The sequence below is a fragment of the Scyliorhinus canicula genome, chromosome 1 (assembly GCF_902713615.1).
Source record: "Scyliorhinus canicula chromosome 1, sScyCan1.1, whole genome shotgun sequence".
NCBI classification, from domain to species: Eukaryota; Metazoa; Chordata; class Chondrichthyes; order Carcharhiniformes; family Scyliorhinidae; genus Scyliorhinus; species Scyliorhinus canicula.
In genome coordinates, this window is record NC_052146.1 from 281,187,698 (window position 1) to 281,205,100 (window position 17,403).

General features: G+C 47.7%; 1 protein-coding gene across 8 annotated transcripts in view; it reads left to right on the top strand.

Moving 5' to 3' along the window:
* Nucleotides 1-17,403, top strand: part of LOC119974827 (regulator of G-protein signaling 7) — a 585,527-nt gene that overhangs the window by 316,844 nt on the left and 251,280 nt on the right. For 6 of the 8 annotated variants that reach the window (XM_038814129.1, XM_038814137.1, XM_038814144.1 and 3 more), the window contains exon 4: nt 10,035-10,109. In XM_038814129.1, the coding sequence (XP_038670057.1) occupies nt 10,035-10,109 (75 nt within the window). The remainder of the gene's footprint in view (nt 1-10,034; nt 10,110-17,403) is intronic. The other 2 variants (XM_038814120.1, XM_038814160.1) reach the window with 1 other exon arrangement.

Genomic DNA, 17,403 nt, shown 5'->3' on the forward strand with positions numbered 1-17,403 from the left:
GATTGACAATAAATTGAAGCCATTGCAGTAATGCTCAGTGGCAGTGAATTAATCAAATCAGATGTTGGAATGTAAAAGATCAATATTGAGTCAAAATTGTGAGGGTGCCGTGCCACATTATGAATCATTGGTCTCCTGCGTTTAGAATACTGTACTGGTCATCGCAGTAGAAGGAGGCTGTTGCAGATATTGAACGGATATGGAAGAGAGCAACAAAAATGATTGAGGTGATGAGACGGAATGGGTTATGCAGAAAGATGATGTAAATTACAGATGTCTATCTGTGAAAGACGTTAAGAGGTGATATGATTGTTGCAATTATGATTCTGACGGGACGAGATAATGGACACGATTTATTGGCTGTGTCCCGCCGGAATCGGGATGAGGCCAGTAGATCCCGGGGAGGACTCTTCCAGGATTCCCGACTGTCGTTACACCTTGCAAGGTCTAACGAGATCTCGCAATCTGTAGCCTGCCCACAATAGTGGGACCCAGACTTGCAGAGTTAAGTGAACTTAAAAATGTTTACTTCAGTAATTGAAATGCATAAAATTAGGAAAATGAAAGTAGCGGAAATTACAGGAAAATAAATTGTGATAAATTGTCGAACATATGAATAATCAATAGGGCGCCTAGCCCACTTAGCCAATGGAACCTTCATCCTTCAGTTTCTCTGATTTCCCAATGGTAATATCTAACTGCATTCGGATTGCTTCCAATTCACTTTCATGTCTCAGGAAGGATAAGGAATTGTATTTATATGGCTCCTTTCATGACTTCCTGAAGCACTTTACAGTCAATGAAATATTCTTCAAGCATAGTCACTGCTTTAATGTAGGAAACATGCTGACCTGCTTGCGCACAGAAAGCTCCCACTAAAATCAGTGTGATAACGACCAGATAACCTGAGTTTAGTGATGTTGATTGAGGAATAGATACTGCCCAGGGCACCGAGGAGAACTCGCTTACTCATCTTCGAAATCTTACCATGGAATCTTTTATATCCGCCTGAGCAGGCCTTGGTTTAATGACTTATGGCCAAAAGATGGCACCTCACTCAATGCAGAACTTTCTTTTTATTGCATTAATGTCCATCCTACATTTTTAAGGTGCTTCCTATAATGGAATGGCACCAACCTGTACTCAGTGCTCTAACTGTGGTCAAGTACACGTTGATCAGTTTTTGCATGCTATTTATAAATTATATAATTCTATTCAATTCATAGCCATTTGCTGCGTTGAGTGAATATTTTGTATCATCAGCTCGGTTGGCTAGATGACTAAGTCTGGTTGAGAATAACGTCAACAGCATGCGTTGCATTCCGTATCTGGCAGACGTAGGTTTGGGACATGACTCCTCGCCCTGCCCCTGAGAGTAGACAGCAATGGCAAACCACCACTACGGCACTGTGGTACAATGGTTAGCACTGCTGCCTCACAGCGCCAGGGACCCAGGTTCAAATCTAGCCTTGGGTGACAGTCTGTGTGGAGTTTGCATGTTCTCCCCGTGTCTGTGTGGTTTCCTCCAGTGCTCCGGTTTCTTTCCACAGTCTAAAGATGTGCCGGTTAGGTGGATTGGCCATGCTAAATTGCCGCTTAGTGTCCAGAGATGTGCAGGTTAAGTGGAGTTATGGGGATAGGGTGAAGCAGTGGGCCTAGGCAGGATGCTCCTTCAGAGGGTGGGTGCACACTTGATGGGTCGAATGACCTCCTTCTGCACTTTAGGAATTCTATTCTAAAGTGGCTGGGGATGAAGCAACAGCAGACAATGACCAAGGACCTGTCTTTGGGCAGTGCACTCATAGAATGGAATATATCAACATTCCAGTGTAATGGCGTTGGCCATCGTGCATTGACAGCAGACACTCTGGTATATATTTTAACCAAACTCCCAGATTATGCAATGGTTAATTGAGCTGCATATTTTATATCCTGATAAACTATTATGGAAAGATAGAGATCTCAGTTGCCAGTTTTAATATCTATTGCAATTAGTTTGTCGAGATTCCAGAAACTCTTGATTGTGTACACCATTTTGGCAGACCAGTAAACTACTTGGTCCAAAATCAGTCATCACAGCAGTGACAGAGTAAAAGTGAGCCATTTTCCAGCTTTGACATTGCAAGTGCTGGACATCTGATTAGCTCCTTCTCCTCTTTTGTGGAGCAGAGGTAGTTTTTTTTGTCAGTTTACACCTTGCATACTGGTCCATTTGACACATTTCTGTTTCCTGACCTTTCTCCCCCTAGTAAGTAGAATAATCAGTAGTGCTGCCATGTTTAAATGTTCTCTTTCTTCCAATTTTAACACTTACTTTCTGTGGTGTTATGCAACAGCCAAAGATCATACGAGGAAATATGAAAACTTTGAAGGGAACACTCATTGTCCAAATGTTCTTGTGTCTGCTTCATAGTTTGGTCGAGGGATAAATGGTCATGACCTCCTGTTTTATACTTAAACTAGTTATATAAATGTTTTAAAGATGATAATTGCACCAATTAGTGCAGATCATCAGTGACAGCTCTTAGGTGAATGTAAGAAAAGCACAGAATTAAACAGTATTGTACAAGACTTCTTGTAGACTACTAGTTGTAGACAGTTTGAACGTAACTGATGTTTTGTCTATTAATACTGGAATTACCAAATCTTCTGGGCAGGACATGTCATTTACCTGCCTAACACCAGACCCCTGAAGCAACTTCTCCACTTTGAACTCGGTCACAGAAGGAGACTCCCACAAGTACAGTGGAACCTCTTTAGGGATGTCCCCAAATCATCCCTGAGAAGATCAAACCTGGGAGTCGATGAATTGCAACTGGCCAAAATGTAGATGGTTTCTTCAGGTAGGCATGGAAGAACATTGAGGGATTGCGTCTCGAGGACGCAGAGGTGAAGTGGAGGCATCTGAGAGCTGATGTACCATCAATTGAACGCGTGACGAGTTGCTGAACAAAAGTATGGCTTTAATGTACTAGATGTTAAGCCCTGCGGTCGATTACAGTGGAAGGACGACCGCTGGGAGTACTGGGTATTTATACCCCGCCCTGGAGGCGGGGTTAACTCAGCCTCTCGACCAATCGGGGAGCCGTCACATGACTGGTCTCAACCAACCGGTCGAGAGGCACATGACCGACCAGGACCAATGGTAAGCCGGTGTTCTGCACCAATGGCAGGCAGCTATGCTAATCATACCACCACAAGAGCTCACAAAGCTCCAAACATCTGGGCCGGAATTCTCCGAGTCAGCGTCGGGCCGGAGAATCGCCGGGGGGGGGGGGGGGGGGGGGGGGGCGCTCCGACGCCGGGCCACTGATTCTCCAGTGACATGAGAATCGGTGACGATCGCACCTGCGCGGTCGCCGCGGCGCTGGTTGGGGGCTGTTGAAAGCGTCCCCCCCACGGGCCGAATGCCTGCTGAGTCCCGCCGGTGTGGTTTACATATGGTCCCACCCGGCGGGACCTCGGCGTTCTGGCTGCGGGAGGCCGTCCTGGTGGGGGCGGGGCGGGGGGGATCTGACTCCAGGGAGAGGGGCCTCCACGGTGGCCAGGCTCGTAATCGAGGGCTCAATTCGGGGGGCGGGGCCCTATGTTCCTCCACGCTGGGCCCCTGTAGGGCTCTGCCATGTTGCCCGGGGGACGGCAATCACGCGCATGCGCCGGCGCGGAGACGGACGTCAGTAAATTGAGGGACCTGTTTATTGGCGGGAGGTTTGCGGGCCTGGGGGAACTGGAAGATAAATTTAAATTTGGCCTTCCCCAAGGGAACATGTTCAGATACTTGCAGGTGAAGACGTTTGCTAGGCGACAGGTAGAGGGATTCCCTTTGCTGCCCTCGCAGGGGACGATGGACAGAGTGCTTTCCGGGGTGTGGGTCAGAGAGGAGAAGGTGTCTGACATCTATAAGGTAGTGCAGGAGGTGGAGGAGTCGTCAGTGGAGGAGCTGAAGGCTAAATGGGAGGAGGAACTCGGGGAGCAGATAGAGGACAGAACTTGGGCGGATGCCTTGGAGAGAGTCAACTCTTCCTCCTCATGTGCGAGGCTTAGTCTCATCCAATTTAAGGTGCTGCTCCGGGCCCACATGTCTGGGACTAGGATGAGTAGGTTCTTTGGGTGTGAGGATAGGTGCACCAGATGTTCGGGGAGTCCAGCGAACCACGCCCATATGTTCTGGGCATGCCCAGCACTGGAAGAATTCTGGAAGGGGGTGGCGGGGATGGTGTCGAGGGTGGTTGGATCCAGGGTCAAACCAGGGTGGGGACTTGCGATTTTTGGAGTTGCGGTAGAGCCAGGAGTGCAGGAGGCAAAAGAGGCCGGTGTCCTGGCCTGGCCTTTGCATCCCTAGTAGCCCGACGAAGGATTCTGCTACAGTGGAAGGATGCAAGGCCCCCAAGTGTGGAGACCTGGATCAGTCATATGGCGGGATTTATAAAACTGGAAAGGGTCGAATTTGTCCTGAGAGGATCAATACAAGGGTTCTATAAACGATGGCAGCCTTTTCTGGACTTCCTGGCGCAAAGATAGGTATCTTGGTCAATAGCAGCAGCAACCCCGGGGGGGGGGTTCCTTATTGTAGCTTCTATTCTGTAACTTTATATTGTGTTAATTTGTGTTGTTGTTAAAATGCTGTGTTGTGCATAGGGGTGGGGCGAATGTTTATGATTGTTAATATTATTGTTATTTTTGGTATTTTACTATGGTGCGTTATTGTATATATTCAAAAATTTTCAATAAAAATTATTTTTAAAAAAAAAGTGGACAAGGATAAGAGTGGTCCTCGGGTGAATGTGCTAAATTGGGGGAAGGCTAATTATAGCTAATTATAACAATATTAGGCTGGAACTGAAGAACCTAGATTGGGGCGGATGTTTGAGGGTAAATCAACATCTGACATGTGGGAGGCTTTCAAGTGTCATAGAACATAGAACGATACAGCGCAGTACAGGCCCTTCGGCCCTCGATGTTGCACCGACATGGGTAGTCAAAAACTAAAGGCCACCTAACCTACACTATGCCATTGTCATCCATATGCTTATCCAATAAACTTTTAAATGCCCTCAATGTTGGCGAGTTCACTACTGTTGCAGGTAGGGCATTCCACGGCCTCACCACTCTTTGCGTAAAAAACCCACCTCTGACCTCCGTCCTATATCTATTACCCCTCAATTTAAGGCTATGTCCCCTTGTACTAGAGAAGGCTCTCACTGCCAACCCTATCTAACCCTCTGATCATTTTGTATGCCTCTATTAAGTCACCTCTTAACCTTCTTCTCTCTAGTGAAAACAACCTCAAGTCCATCAGCCTTTCCTCATAAGATTTTCCCTCTATACCAGGCAACATCCTGGTAAATCTCCTCTGCACCCGTTCCAAAGCTTCCACGTCCTTCCTATAATGAGGCGACCAGAACTGTACGCAATACTCCAAATGCGGCCGTACCAGAGTTTTGTACAGCTGCAACATGACCTCATGGCTCCGGAACTCAATCCCTCTACCAATAAAGGCCAACACACCATAGGCCTTCTTCACAACCCTATCAACCTGGGTGGCAACTTTCAGGGATCTATGTACATGGACACCGAGATCCCTCTGCTCATCCACACTGCCAAGAATTTTACCATTAGCCAAATATTCCGCATTCCTGTTTTTCTTTCCAAAGTGAATCACCTCACACTTCTCGACATTAAACTCCATTTGCCACCTCTCAGCCCAGCTCTGCAGCTTATCTATGTCCCTCTGTAACCTGCAACATCCTTCTACACTGTCTACAACTCCACCGACTTTAGTGTTGTCTGCAAATTTACTCACCCAAACTTCTGTGCTCTCCTCTAGGTCATTATAAAAATGACAAACAGCAACGGCCCCAGAACAGATCCTTGTGGTATGCCACTCGTAACTGAACTCCATTCTGAACATTTGCCATCAACCACCACCCTCTGTCTTCTTTCAACTAGCCAATTTCTGATCCACATCTCTAAATCACCCTCAATCCCCAGCCTCCGTATTTTCTGCAATAGCCGACCGTGGGGAACCTTATCAAACGCTTTACTGAACTCCATATACACCACATCAACTGCTCTACCCTCGTCTACCTGTTCAGTCACCTTCTCAAAGAACTCGATAAGGTTTGTGAGGCATGACCTACCCTTCACAAAACCATGCTGACTATCCCTAATCATATTATTCCTATCTAGATGATTATAAATCATATCTCTTATAATCCTCTCCAAGACTTTACCCACAACAGACGTGAGGCTCACCGGCCTATAGTTACCGGGGTTATCTCTACTCCCCTTCTTGAACAAAGGGACCACATTTGCTACCCTCCAGTCCTCTGGCACTATTCCTGTAGCCAATGATGACCTAAAAATCAAAGTCAAAGGCTCAGCAAACTCTTCCCTGGCTTCCCAGAGAATCCTAGGATAAATCCCATCAGGCCCCGGGGACTTATCTATTTTCACCTTGTCCAAAATTGCCAATACTTCTTCCCTACGCACCTCAATGCCATCTATTCTAATAGCCTGGGTCTCAGCATTCTCCTCCACAACATTATCTTTTTCCTGAGTGAATACTGATGAAAAGTATTCATTTAGTATCTCGCTTATCTCCTCAGACTCCACACACAACTTCCCACCACTGTCCTTGACTGGCCCTACTCTTACCCTAGTCATTCTTTTATTCCTGACATACCTATAGAAAGCTTTTGGGTTTTCCTTGATCCTACCTGCCAAAGACTTCTCATGTCCCCTCCTTGCTCGTCTTAGCTCTCTCTTTAGATCCTTCCTCGCTTCCTTGTAACTATCAAGCGCCCCAACTGAAACTTTACACCTCATCTTCACATAGGCCTCCTTCTTCCTCTTAACAAGAGATTCCACTTCTTTGGTAAACCACGGTTCCCTCGCTCGACCCCTTCCTCCCTGCCTGACTGGTACATACTTATCAAGAACACGCAATAGCTGTTCCTTGAACAAGCTCCACATATCCAGTGTGCCCAACCCTTGCAGCCTACTTCTCCAACCTACACATCCTAAGTCATGTCTAATGGCATCATAATTGCCCTGCCCGGCAACTGACATAATTGTCAGTTGAAAGGAATTCAGGACCGGCATGTTCCTGTGCGGAAGAAGAATAAATACGGCAAATTTCAGGAACCTTGGCTAACGAGAGATATTGTAGGCCTCGTCAAAAAGAAAAAGGAGGCATTTGTCAGGGCTAGAAGGCTGGGAACAGACGAAGCCTGTGTGGAATATAAGGAAAGTAGCAAGGAGTCAGGAGGGCTAGAAGGTATCAAGAAAAGTCATTGGCAAATAGACTTAAGGAAAATCCCAAGGCTTTTAACACGTACATAAAAAGCAAGAGGGTAGCCAGGGAAAGGGTTGGCCCACTGAAGGATAGGCAAGGGAATCTGTGTGTGGAGCCAGAGGAAATGGGAGAGGTACTAAATGAATACTTTGCATCAGTATTCACCAAAGAGAAGGAATTGGTGGATGTTGAGTCTGGAGAAGGGTGTGTAGATAGCCTGGGTCACATTGAGATCGAAAAAGACGAGGTGTTGGGTGTCTTGAAAAATATTAAGGTAGATAAGTCCCCAGGGCCTGATGGGATCCACCCCAGAATACTGAAGGAGGCTAGAGAGGAAATTGCTGAGGCCTTGACAAAAACCTTTGGATCCTCACTGTCTTCAGGTGATGTCCCGGAGAACTGGAGAATGATCAATGTTGTTCCTCTGTTTAAGAAGGGTAGCAAGGATAATCCAGGGAACTACAGGCCGCTGAGCCTAACGTCAGTGGCAGGGAAATTACTGGAGAGAATTCTTCGAGACAGGATCTACTCCCGTTTGGAAGCAAATGGATATATTAGTGAGAGGCAGCAAGGTTTTGTGAAGGGGAGGTCATGTCTCACTAACTTGATAGAGTTTTTTGAAGAGGTCACAAAGATGATTGATGCAGGTGGGGCATTGGTATTGTCGATATGGACTTCAGTAAGGCCCTTGACAAGGTCCCTCATGGCAGACTGGTACAAAAGATGAAGTCACACGGGATCAGGTGTGAGCTGGCAAGGTGGATACAGAACTGGCGAGGTCATAGAAGGCAGAGGGTAGCAATGGAAGGGTGGTTTTCTAATTGGAGCGCTATGACTAGTGGTGTTCCGCAGGGGGCAGTGCTGGGACCTTTGCTGTTCGCAGTATATATAAATGATTTGGAGGAAAATGTAACTGGTCTGGGGCAAACTGGTCGGAGAATCGCCTGGGGCCACCGAAAATCCCGCCCCCGCCATGGCAGAGATTCCCCACCACCCGGGAAGTGGCGGCGGCAGGAATCTCGCCACTCCGATCGGAGAGGCCCCTGCGGTGATCCTCCGGCCCGGATGGGCCGAAGTCCCGCCGCTGGGAGGCCTCTCCCGCTGCCGAGGTTTGAACCACCTCTGGAGCAGCGGGATCAGCGGCGCGAGCGGGCCCTAGGGGGGATGGGGGGCGATCGAACCCCGGGGGGTGCCCCCACGGTGGCCAGGCCCGCGATCAGGGACCCCGCTCAGACTCCGGGCCAGTGCCCTGGGTGCACTATTTCTCCTCCGCGGCCGCCACGGCCTTCGCCATGGCGGAAGCGGAAGAGAACCCCACATCGCGCATGCGCCGACCGGCGAAAGCCTGTCGGCCAGCCCCGCTGCCGGGGGCGCAGGTTTTTTGCGCCAGTCTTCTGGTGCCAACCGCTCCGGCGCGGGGCTGGCCCCCAAAGGTGGTGAGAATTCCCCACCTTTGGGGAGGCCCGACCCCTGAGTGGTTGGCGCCACTCCCCTACGCCGGGACCCTCCGTCACGCCGGGTAGGGGAGAATCCCGCCCCTAATTAGTAAGTTTGCAGACGACACAAAGTTTGGTGGAATTGCGGATAGCGATGAGGACTGTCAGAGGATACAGCAGGATTTAGATCGTTTGGAGACTTGGGCGGAGAGATGGCAGATGAAGTTTAATCTGGACAAATGTGAGGTAATGCATTTTGGAAGGTCTAATGCAGATAGGGAATATACAGTGAATGGTAGAACCCTCAAGAGTACTGAAAGTCAGAGAGATCGAGGTGTACAGGTGCACAGGTTACTGAAAGGGGCAACACAGGTGGAGAAGGCAGTCAATAAGGCTTACGGCATGCTTGCCTTCATTGGCCGGGGCATTGAGTATAAGAATTGGCAAGTTATGTTGCAGCTTTATAGAACCTTAGTTAGACCACACTTGGAGTATAGTGTTCAATTCTGGTCGCCACACTACCAGAACGATGTTGAGGATTTAGCGAGGGTTCAGAAGAGATTTACCAGGATGTTACCTGGTCTGGAGGGCATTAGCTATGAGGAGCGGTTGAATAAACTCGGTTTGTTCTCACTGGAACGACGGAGGTTGAGGGGCGCCATGATAGAGTCAACAAAATTATGAGGGGCTTAGACAGAGTGGATAGTCAGAGGCTTTTCCCCAGGGTCGAGGGGTCAATTACTCGGGGGCATAGGTTTAAGGTGCGACGGGCAAAATTTGGAGTAGATATACGAGGCAGGTTTTTTACACAGAGGGTAGTGGGTGCCTGGAACTCGCTGCTGGAGGAGGTGCTGGAAGCAGGGACGATAGTGACGTTTAAGGGGCATCTTGACAAATACATGAATAGGATGGGAATAGAGGGATACAGACCCAGGAAGTGTAGAAGATTTTAGTTTAGTCGGGCAGCATGGTCGGCACAGGCTTGGATGGCCGAAGGGCCTGTTCCTGTGCTGTACTTTTCTTTGTTCTTTGTTCTCTGTGTGTTAATAGTGAGTTAATAGTGCGTGTTATATAGTATAGCACTTCTGACAGTGGAAGGCTGCATATCCAGTAACTTCAATCTGAGCAAAGGCATTCCAGGTCTACTAATATTATTAAACCAATTTGAAATGAAAAATGAAAATCACTTACTTTCACAAGTAGGCTTCAAATGAAGTTACTGTGAAAAGCCCCTAGTCGCCACATTCCAGCACCTGTTCGGGTTTATACTAATTCAGACTATCTTTCTGGTCACCTTGCAGGTACAGACATCGTCCAGTGGCTGTTGAAGAATCTGAACATTGAAGACCAAGGTACAATTACTGAGATTCAAACTGGTAACTCCATGCATAATCTGTTAAATTTTTTTTTAAATCGTAAAATCAAGTAGTAGCTAAAATAATATGATGGTGGATTTTTTAAGTACCTCTAAACAATGCAATATAATGAAATAAAATTTAGCTGAGCTATAGCCACAACTGGAACCCCAAACAGTACTGTCGGTGACTGTCAAGGTCATCGTGGCCTTTAACTTATACACCGTGGGGTCATTGCAGATGATGGGTGAGATCTTCCGGCTGTTCACGCCGATGGAATCTTCCGGTCCCGCTGATGGCGCACCCCACTGCAGGTTTCCGGCAATAGTGGGACCAGAAGATCCCGCCACTTGCCGATGGCGGGGAGACCAGACAGTCTCACTTGATGTCTGTAACATCACGCACCATTCTATCAGCGAGCTGACCAAGACCGTCTACAGCAAGATGAATACATGTATCACATTCACCATTATGTGGAGATGCCGGCGTTGGACTGGGATGAGCACAGTAAGAAGTCTTACAACACCAGGTTAAAGTCCAACAGGTTTGTTTCAAACACGAGATTTCGGAGCGCTGCTCCTTCTTCAGGTGACTGGAGAGGTATGTTCCAGAAACATTTATATAGACAAAGTCAACGATGCCGGACAATTCTTGGAATGCGAGAATTTGCAGGTAATCAAATCATTACAGATCCAGAGAGAGGGATAATCACAGGTTAAAGAGGTGTGAATTGTCTCAAGCTAGAACAGTTGGTAGGATTTTGCAAGTCCAGGCCAGATGGTGGTGGGTGGATGTAATGCAACATGAATCCAAGATCCCGGTTGAGGCCGCACTCATGCGTGCAGAACTTAGCTATAAGATTTTGCTCTGCAATTCTACGTTGTCGAGTGTCCTGAAGACAGCCTTGAAGAACGGTTACCCGGAGATCCGAGGCTGAATGCCCTTGACTGCTGAAGTGTTCCCCGACTGGAAGGGAACATTTCTCCAGCTGTTCTGGCTTGAGACAATTCCCACCTCTTTAACCTGTGATTATCCCTCTCTCTGGATCTGTAATGATTTGATTACCTGCAAATTCTCGCATTCCAAGCATTGTCCGGCATCGCTGACTTTGTCTAGATAAATGCCTCTGGATCATACCTCTCCAGTCACCTGAAGAAGGAGCTGCTCTCCGAAAGCTCGTGTTTGAAACAAACCTGTTGGAGTTTAACCTGGTGTTGTAAGACTTCTTACTGTGTACATTCACCATTGCCAGAGCAAAACAGGACAAGAGAGCATTATAGGTGTTACCTGTTTCCTCCCTCATCAATAAGTTATAAAGAAGTAAGTTTAATTGGGCAGCCATGTCATGGCTTTTTCTGGGACGATCCGATGCTGAATTGCTGTCATGTTTACCCACCCACATAATGACAATTTCTGCCCTTCAGAAAATAATTCACCGTCTGAAGTGCTCTTCAAACTGATAAGGCGTTTTACAAATGAAAGTATACAGCATTATTATTAGAAACCTCTTAACTTAATTAGCTGCCACAGAGATCTAATGAAGTGGATTATGGTAAGTGTTCCATTCTTAACATGTGTTGCCCTAGTAACAGGTTGTTTAAGTACCATACATAACGTAACTTCTTTGATAACCATTGTTTATACGGAGAGCAGCAAGGAGAATTAGACAGCTCGGCCCAATGAAGCCACCCATTTTTATTGATGCGAATCCCACCAAAACAAAGAGATCAGGAAACCTCCACATGTTCCTTTTAGCACATCCACTTTGACAAAAACGTGTTTCAGTAATCATTTACAATGGGATCTTTTGGATAAACAGAGTGCTCTTCAAGCAATTGCTGCGCTTCAGCTCTTGAGGAATTGTTTTCAACTGCAATATTTTGTGGGATAAAGATATTAATGAATTTAGAACCCATACTGCATATCATTTGGATCAGTCTGCATTTTCTATGAGGGCAGTATAATTTATGCACAAGCTACATTCAATACATCATCGAATGATACTATTCCTACCATATGTATGGGGCTCTATTTAAACTTGAGAAAGGAAAATTTATTTATATGGCTGACAAAAATTATTGAATGTGCAGTAAACCACTATGAAGTGAAATGGCTATTGTCATGGAGAAAAATGTAACACATGAACAGCAATGAAATGAATAATCATCCAACCCGGCTTTTGGTGGTGTTGCTTCAAGGAGGAATGTTTTCCTGAACACCAGAGCTCCCTAGGGTGGCACGGTGGCACAATGGTTAGCACTGCTGCCTCACAGCACCAGAGACCCGCGTTCGATTCCGGCCTCGGGTGACTGTGTGGAGTTTGCACTTTTTCCCCGTGTCTGCGTGTGTTCCCTCCGGTGCTCCGGTTTCCTCCCACAGTCCAAAGATGTGCAGGTTAGGTGGCTTGCCATGCTAAATTTCCCCTTAGTGTTGGTGGGCTTACTGGGCTGCAGGGATGGGATGGGGCCATGGGCCTGGGTGGGGTGCTCTTTCAGACGTTCAGTGCAGACTCGATGGGATCAATGGCCTCCTTCTGCACTTTAGTGATTCTATGATTCTAACTCACCCTCAGGCAGGATTTCTGCCCTGATATTGGGTCGGGAACGGAGGGGGACAGACACGTAATTGCAGTCTGTCGACTGGTGTGTCTGTTTACCGGCACTATCCCTCCCCTCTCCCTATCCCCGATTCACTTTCCCAGAGGCTGGGTCGGGACGGAATAGCTGCCCACCCACCAGCAGAGGTGAACCTGTTAAGCTAATTAAGAGGCCAATAACGTCAATGATCAGAGATTGACTAGAATGATCGGAGATTGACCCTGCGTTTCACCTGGACCGCCTGGAGCACAGCAGCTTCACAGTGACAGGACAAGGGTCTAGCACTTCAGGAAGACTTTGAGCCCACCACACCCCACATCGCCACCCATCTAACCCCAGCTGTAGCCACTGGCCACCCTGTGGACGGGCTCCAAAAATGATCGTGTGGCTGCTGTGGCCATTTTGTTATTTAAAATCTTTGAAAGTTGCTGAAAGGGCACCTCAAGATGGAGGCTGGCTGCAGCTCCTTCTGGGCTGGATGACCTCCTATTGGCCTGCTGGCCTCCAGAGCACACCGTTGTTCTTGATTGAGCGCACCGTCTGGTCGCTAATTGGCCAATCTAGTCAAACTCCATGTTGGGTGACTGCTGCTGACCCATTGCACAGTCGGGACCTGCATTTGACTCCAATGTCAGAGTCCCAATCCAGAGATCAAAATCCTCTTGCAGAGATCAACTCTATTACCACTGAAACCTTTGGAATTGATTCACCATTTCAATAGTAAAGTAAGTAATCAGGGATGGAAAATAATGCTTTATGCCATTGGCAGTTAAACACTTCACAAGTTCGTAACAAATTTTCCTGCCTAATATTTTACGAGAGATTGATTATTTGATCCAACTGGTCTGTACTGGTGTTTATGCTTCATGTTTGCATTTGCGTCTATTCCTTTCTCCCTCATGTACTTAGCTAACTTCCCCTTAATTCCATCTCAGCTAGTCACCTCAATATTCCTTGTGGTAGCAAGTTCGTCTTTGGCAGGATCACAATCACAGAATTGTTAGGAAAGTGGAATCGGGGAGAGAAGAGCTTGAGAAAGAGTGAGCCTGGGAGACGAGCTGGTAGGATGAAAGAGTGCGAGAAAGAGCGAGACTGGGAACGGAGCCAGGAGATAAAAGGGCACGAGAAAGAGTGAGACTGGGAGCGGAGCCGGGGAGGTAAAATAATGCAAGAAAGAGCAAGACTGAAAGTGGAGCCAGGGAGATGAAACAACGTGAGAAAGATTGAGACTGAGAGTGGAGCTGGGAGGATAAAAGTGTGCAGCTAAGAGTGAGACTGAGAGCCAAGTGCTAGTGTGGAGTTTGGAACTCCTGAAGTGAGGTCAGGATTCAAAAGTGATGCGCACAAGTGGAGACAGCTGATTGGGTGAGTATGGTTGGATAAGTGTTCACTACTTTTATCGCTTATCGTTTATAAGGCCTATATTTTGTGGTCTATAGTTTGTAAGTGCTATATTCTGTAGTAACAAGGACTAGGGAAGAAGAGCAATTAATATTATTTGATTTTTAGAAATCTTCCAAAAGGTTTATTTTAAAGGGATAGGTCATGGCAGGAGAGCGCAAAGCCATGGCATGCTCCTCCTGCTCTATGTGGGAAGCAGGAAACATTCCCAGTGCCCGGATCGACATGTGTGCAGGATTTCTCCAGCTGACGTTCCAGGATGCCTGGGTTTCCGAGCTTTATGAGCGGCTGGGGTAACTGTGGAGCATCGTGAGGTAGAGAGTATGATGGATAGCACATTTAAAAAAGTGGTCACACTGCAGGAAGGAAAGAAATGGGTGACCACCAAGCAGAGCAAGAGGACTAGGAAGGTAATGCAGGAATCTCCTGTGGCCATTCCTCTGAAAAACAGATATACCACTTTGCATACTGTTGGGGGGAATAAAGTAAGTAAAAATATTAGTATGGGATGTATTAGTAGGGAAATGGTGGTGTGAAAATTGATGGGATTGAAGGCCAATAAATCTCCAGGGCCTGATAATTAACATCCCAGAGTATTTAGTATTTAAATGTGCACTTGTGATGCCAAGGCATACAAGGCTATGGGCTAAGTGTTGGAAAGTGGTATTAGAGTATTGGGAGTGGGGAAAATGCTGGCATCCATTATAAAAGATTTACTTGCAGAGCATTTGGAAAACAGTCACAGGATTGGACAGAGTCAGCATGGATTTACGAAAGGGAAATCATGTCTTACAAATCCAGTGTAATTCTTTGATTTTTGTGACTAGTAGAGTTGTCAAGGGGAAGCCATGTGTTTTATGTGTTTTATTTGGACTTAGAACACAGAACATAGAACAGTACAGCACAGAACAGGCCCTTCGGCCCTCGACGTTGTGCCGAACAATGATCACCCTACTCAAACCCACATATCCACCCTATACCCGTAACCCAACAACCCCCCCCCCCCCCCACTTAACCTTACCTTTTAGGACAGTACGGGCAATTTAGCATGGCCAATCCACCTAACCCGCACATCTTTGGACTGTGGGAGGAAACCGGAGCACCCGGGGGAAACCCACGCACACACGGGGAGGACGTGCAGACTCCGCACAGACAGTGACCCAGCCGGGAATCGAACCTGGGACCCTGGACCTGTGAAGCATTTATGCTAACCACCATGCTACCGTGCTGCCCCTTTTAGAAGAATTTTGACAAAGTCCCACATAAGAGATTAGCATAGGACATTAAAACGTATGGGATTGGATGTAGTGTATTGAAATAGATGGATATTATTATTACTTGTCAGCAGACAGGAAACAAAGAAAAGGAATCAACATATCTTTTGACAAATGGCAGGCAGTAACTAGTATAGACATTCCGCAGGGATCCGTGCTTGGACCCCAGATATTCACAATATATATTAATGATTTAGTTGAGGAACTTCATTGGCGTCACAAGTAGGCTTACATTAGCACTGCAATGGAGCTACTGTGAGAACCCCCTGAATATAATGGGCATAATTCAGCGATCACGTTGCGCCCGGTGCGGGTCTGGGAGAACACCAAAAAGGTCTTCACAGCAGCTAGTCCATGGGGCCAGGCCGCCCTCCGAACATCTGCCCCTCAGGGGTTCCCACCTCCACCTGATGTACGGCAGAATGTATGTCATGCGCAACAAATAGTGCCTGAGGAGCCTTCTCACCCTGGGCAACAGGCTTTCCTGCCTCTCCCCCAAGGCATCCAGCAATATCTCAAACTCTGCGTGCGCAAATCAAGGGGCCGTTCTCAAGGGGTGGCATCTTATTGGCTGGAATGCGGGTGTGTGGGGAGTGGAGTGCTTATATGCAGCTGCGGCATGTCAGGCTCTCGAGTGCCATTCCCGACCCCAGTGAATCACATGCCACCATGCATTGGAAATTCACTAGATCCATGTGGCTCAAGTGCTGGCCCATTAGTACGTCCTGAATGGCTCCGGCTATCGCACCTCCAGCAGTCGCTCTCAACCGTCCGCCCCATCGGTGGTTCCTACCTCCACCTGATGTACCGCAGCATGTGTGCAGTGCACACCAGATAGTGCCCGGGTAGCCTCTTCACTAATGTGCGCAAACTTGGTGAATGTCTCTGGGATGGTGGAGGGTGCCGATGACAGCAATGACGAGATGTCGGTGTCATCCCCGGACATGTGCTCTGGGCGCTGGGGTTTTGCGGGGTTGCGGCAGGGGCGGGGGGGGGGGGGGGGGGGGGGGGGAGAACCCCAATGGTCCTGCCTTGTTGGATGTGACCCAGCAAGACACAGGATAGGATGCATGATGCGATCATGCATAGGCATGGTTGGGGGGGTGGGGAGGGGGAACGACTCATGTGCCACAGGGATATCGCAACACCTTGGGGGCTCACTTTGTTGTCCAATGCCACCTCCGCCTCTGCGATTGTCCACTCCCACCCCTCGACCAGATCCATCACCCTCTGCTCCGCGACTGTGAGGGGCCACAGTTCCTGTGTTCTCCCTCTGGTCCTCTCCCGCTTTCTTCTGTGGGGACAGATAATGCACAGTGTGACACACATGGAAGCTGGCAGCACAGGGGGTCCGCAGCTGGTGGCCTGTGTGTGCAGGGCACCTGGCCATGGCGGGTGGTATAGATCCTGAATGACTCCGACATTCGCACCCCCGTTGAGATCGTGGAACTCCCGCCATTCCTCATAATGTCAGCCCTCTCAAACGGAGAATTCCGTCCTGTATGATTTCAAGGAGAAGCTAGATAGAGCACTTGGCATTAAAGAGTGCAAAGGATATGGGGGGGGAAGCAGTATCAGGTTACTGAATTGGATGAGCAGTCATGATCTTAATGAATGATGGAGCAGGCTCAAAGTTTCTATCTTTCTATGTCCCAGCCTAGAAGGAGACCATTCAGCCCGTTGTGTTTGTACTGGTTCTCTGAAAGAGCAATTTATCTCGGCCACTCTTTTTAAAAATAAATTTAGAGTACCCAATTAATTTTTTTCCCATTTATGGGCAACTTAGTGTGGCCAATCCACCTACCCTGCACATCTTTGGGTGTGGGGGTGAAACCCACGCAAACACGGGGAGAATGTGCAAACTCCACACGGTCAGTGACCCAGAACCGGGATCGAACCTGGGACCTTGGCGCCGTGAGGCAGCATCTAATGCCATTCTAATTCTTTTTTTAAAAGGATTTTTATTCCAAACATGTTCAACATAGTAACACAACTTTAACATTCACAGACTATACAGTTTGTACATTTTCCCCATTTACTCAC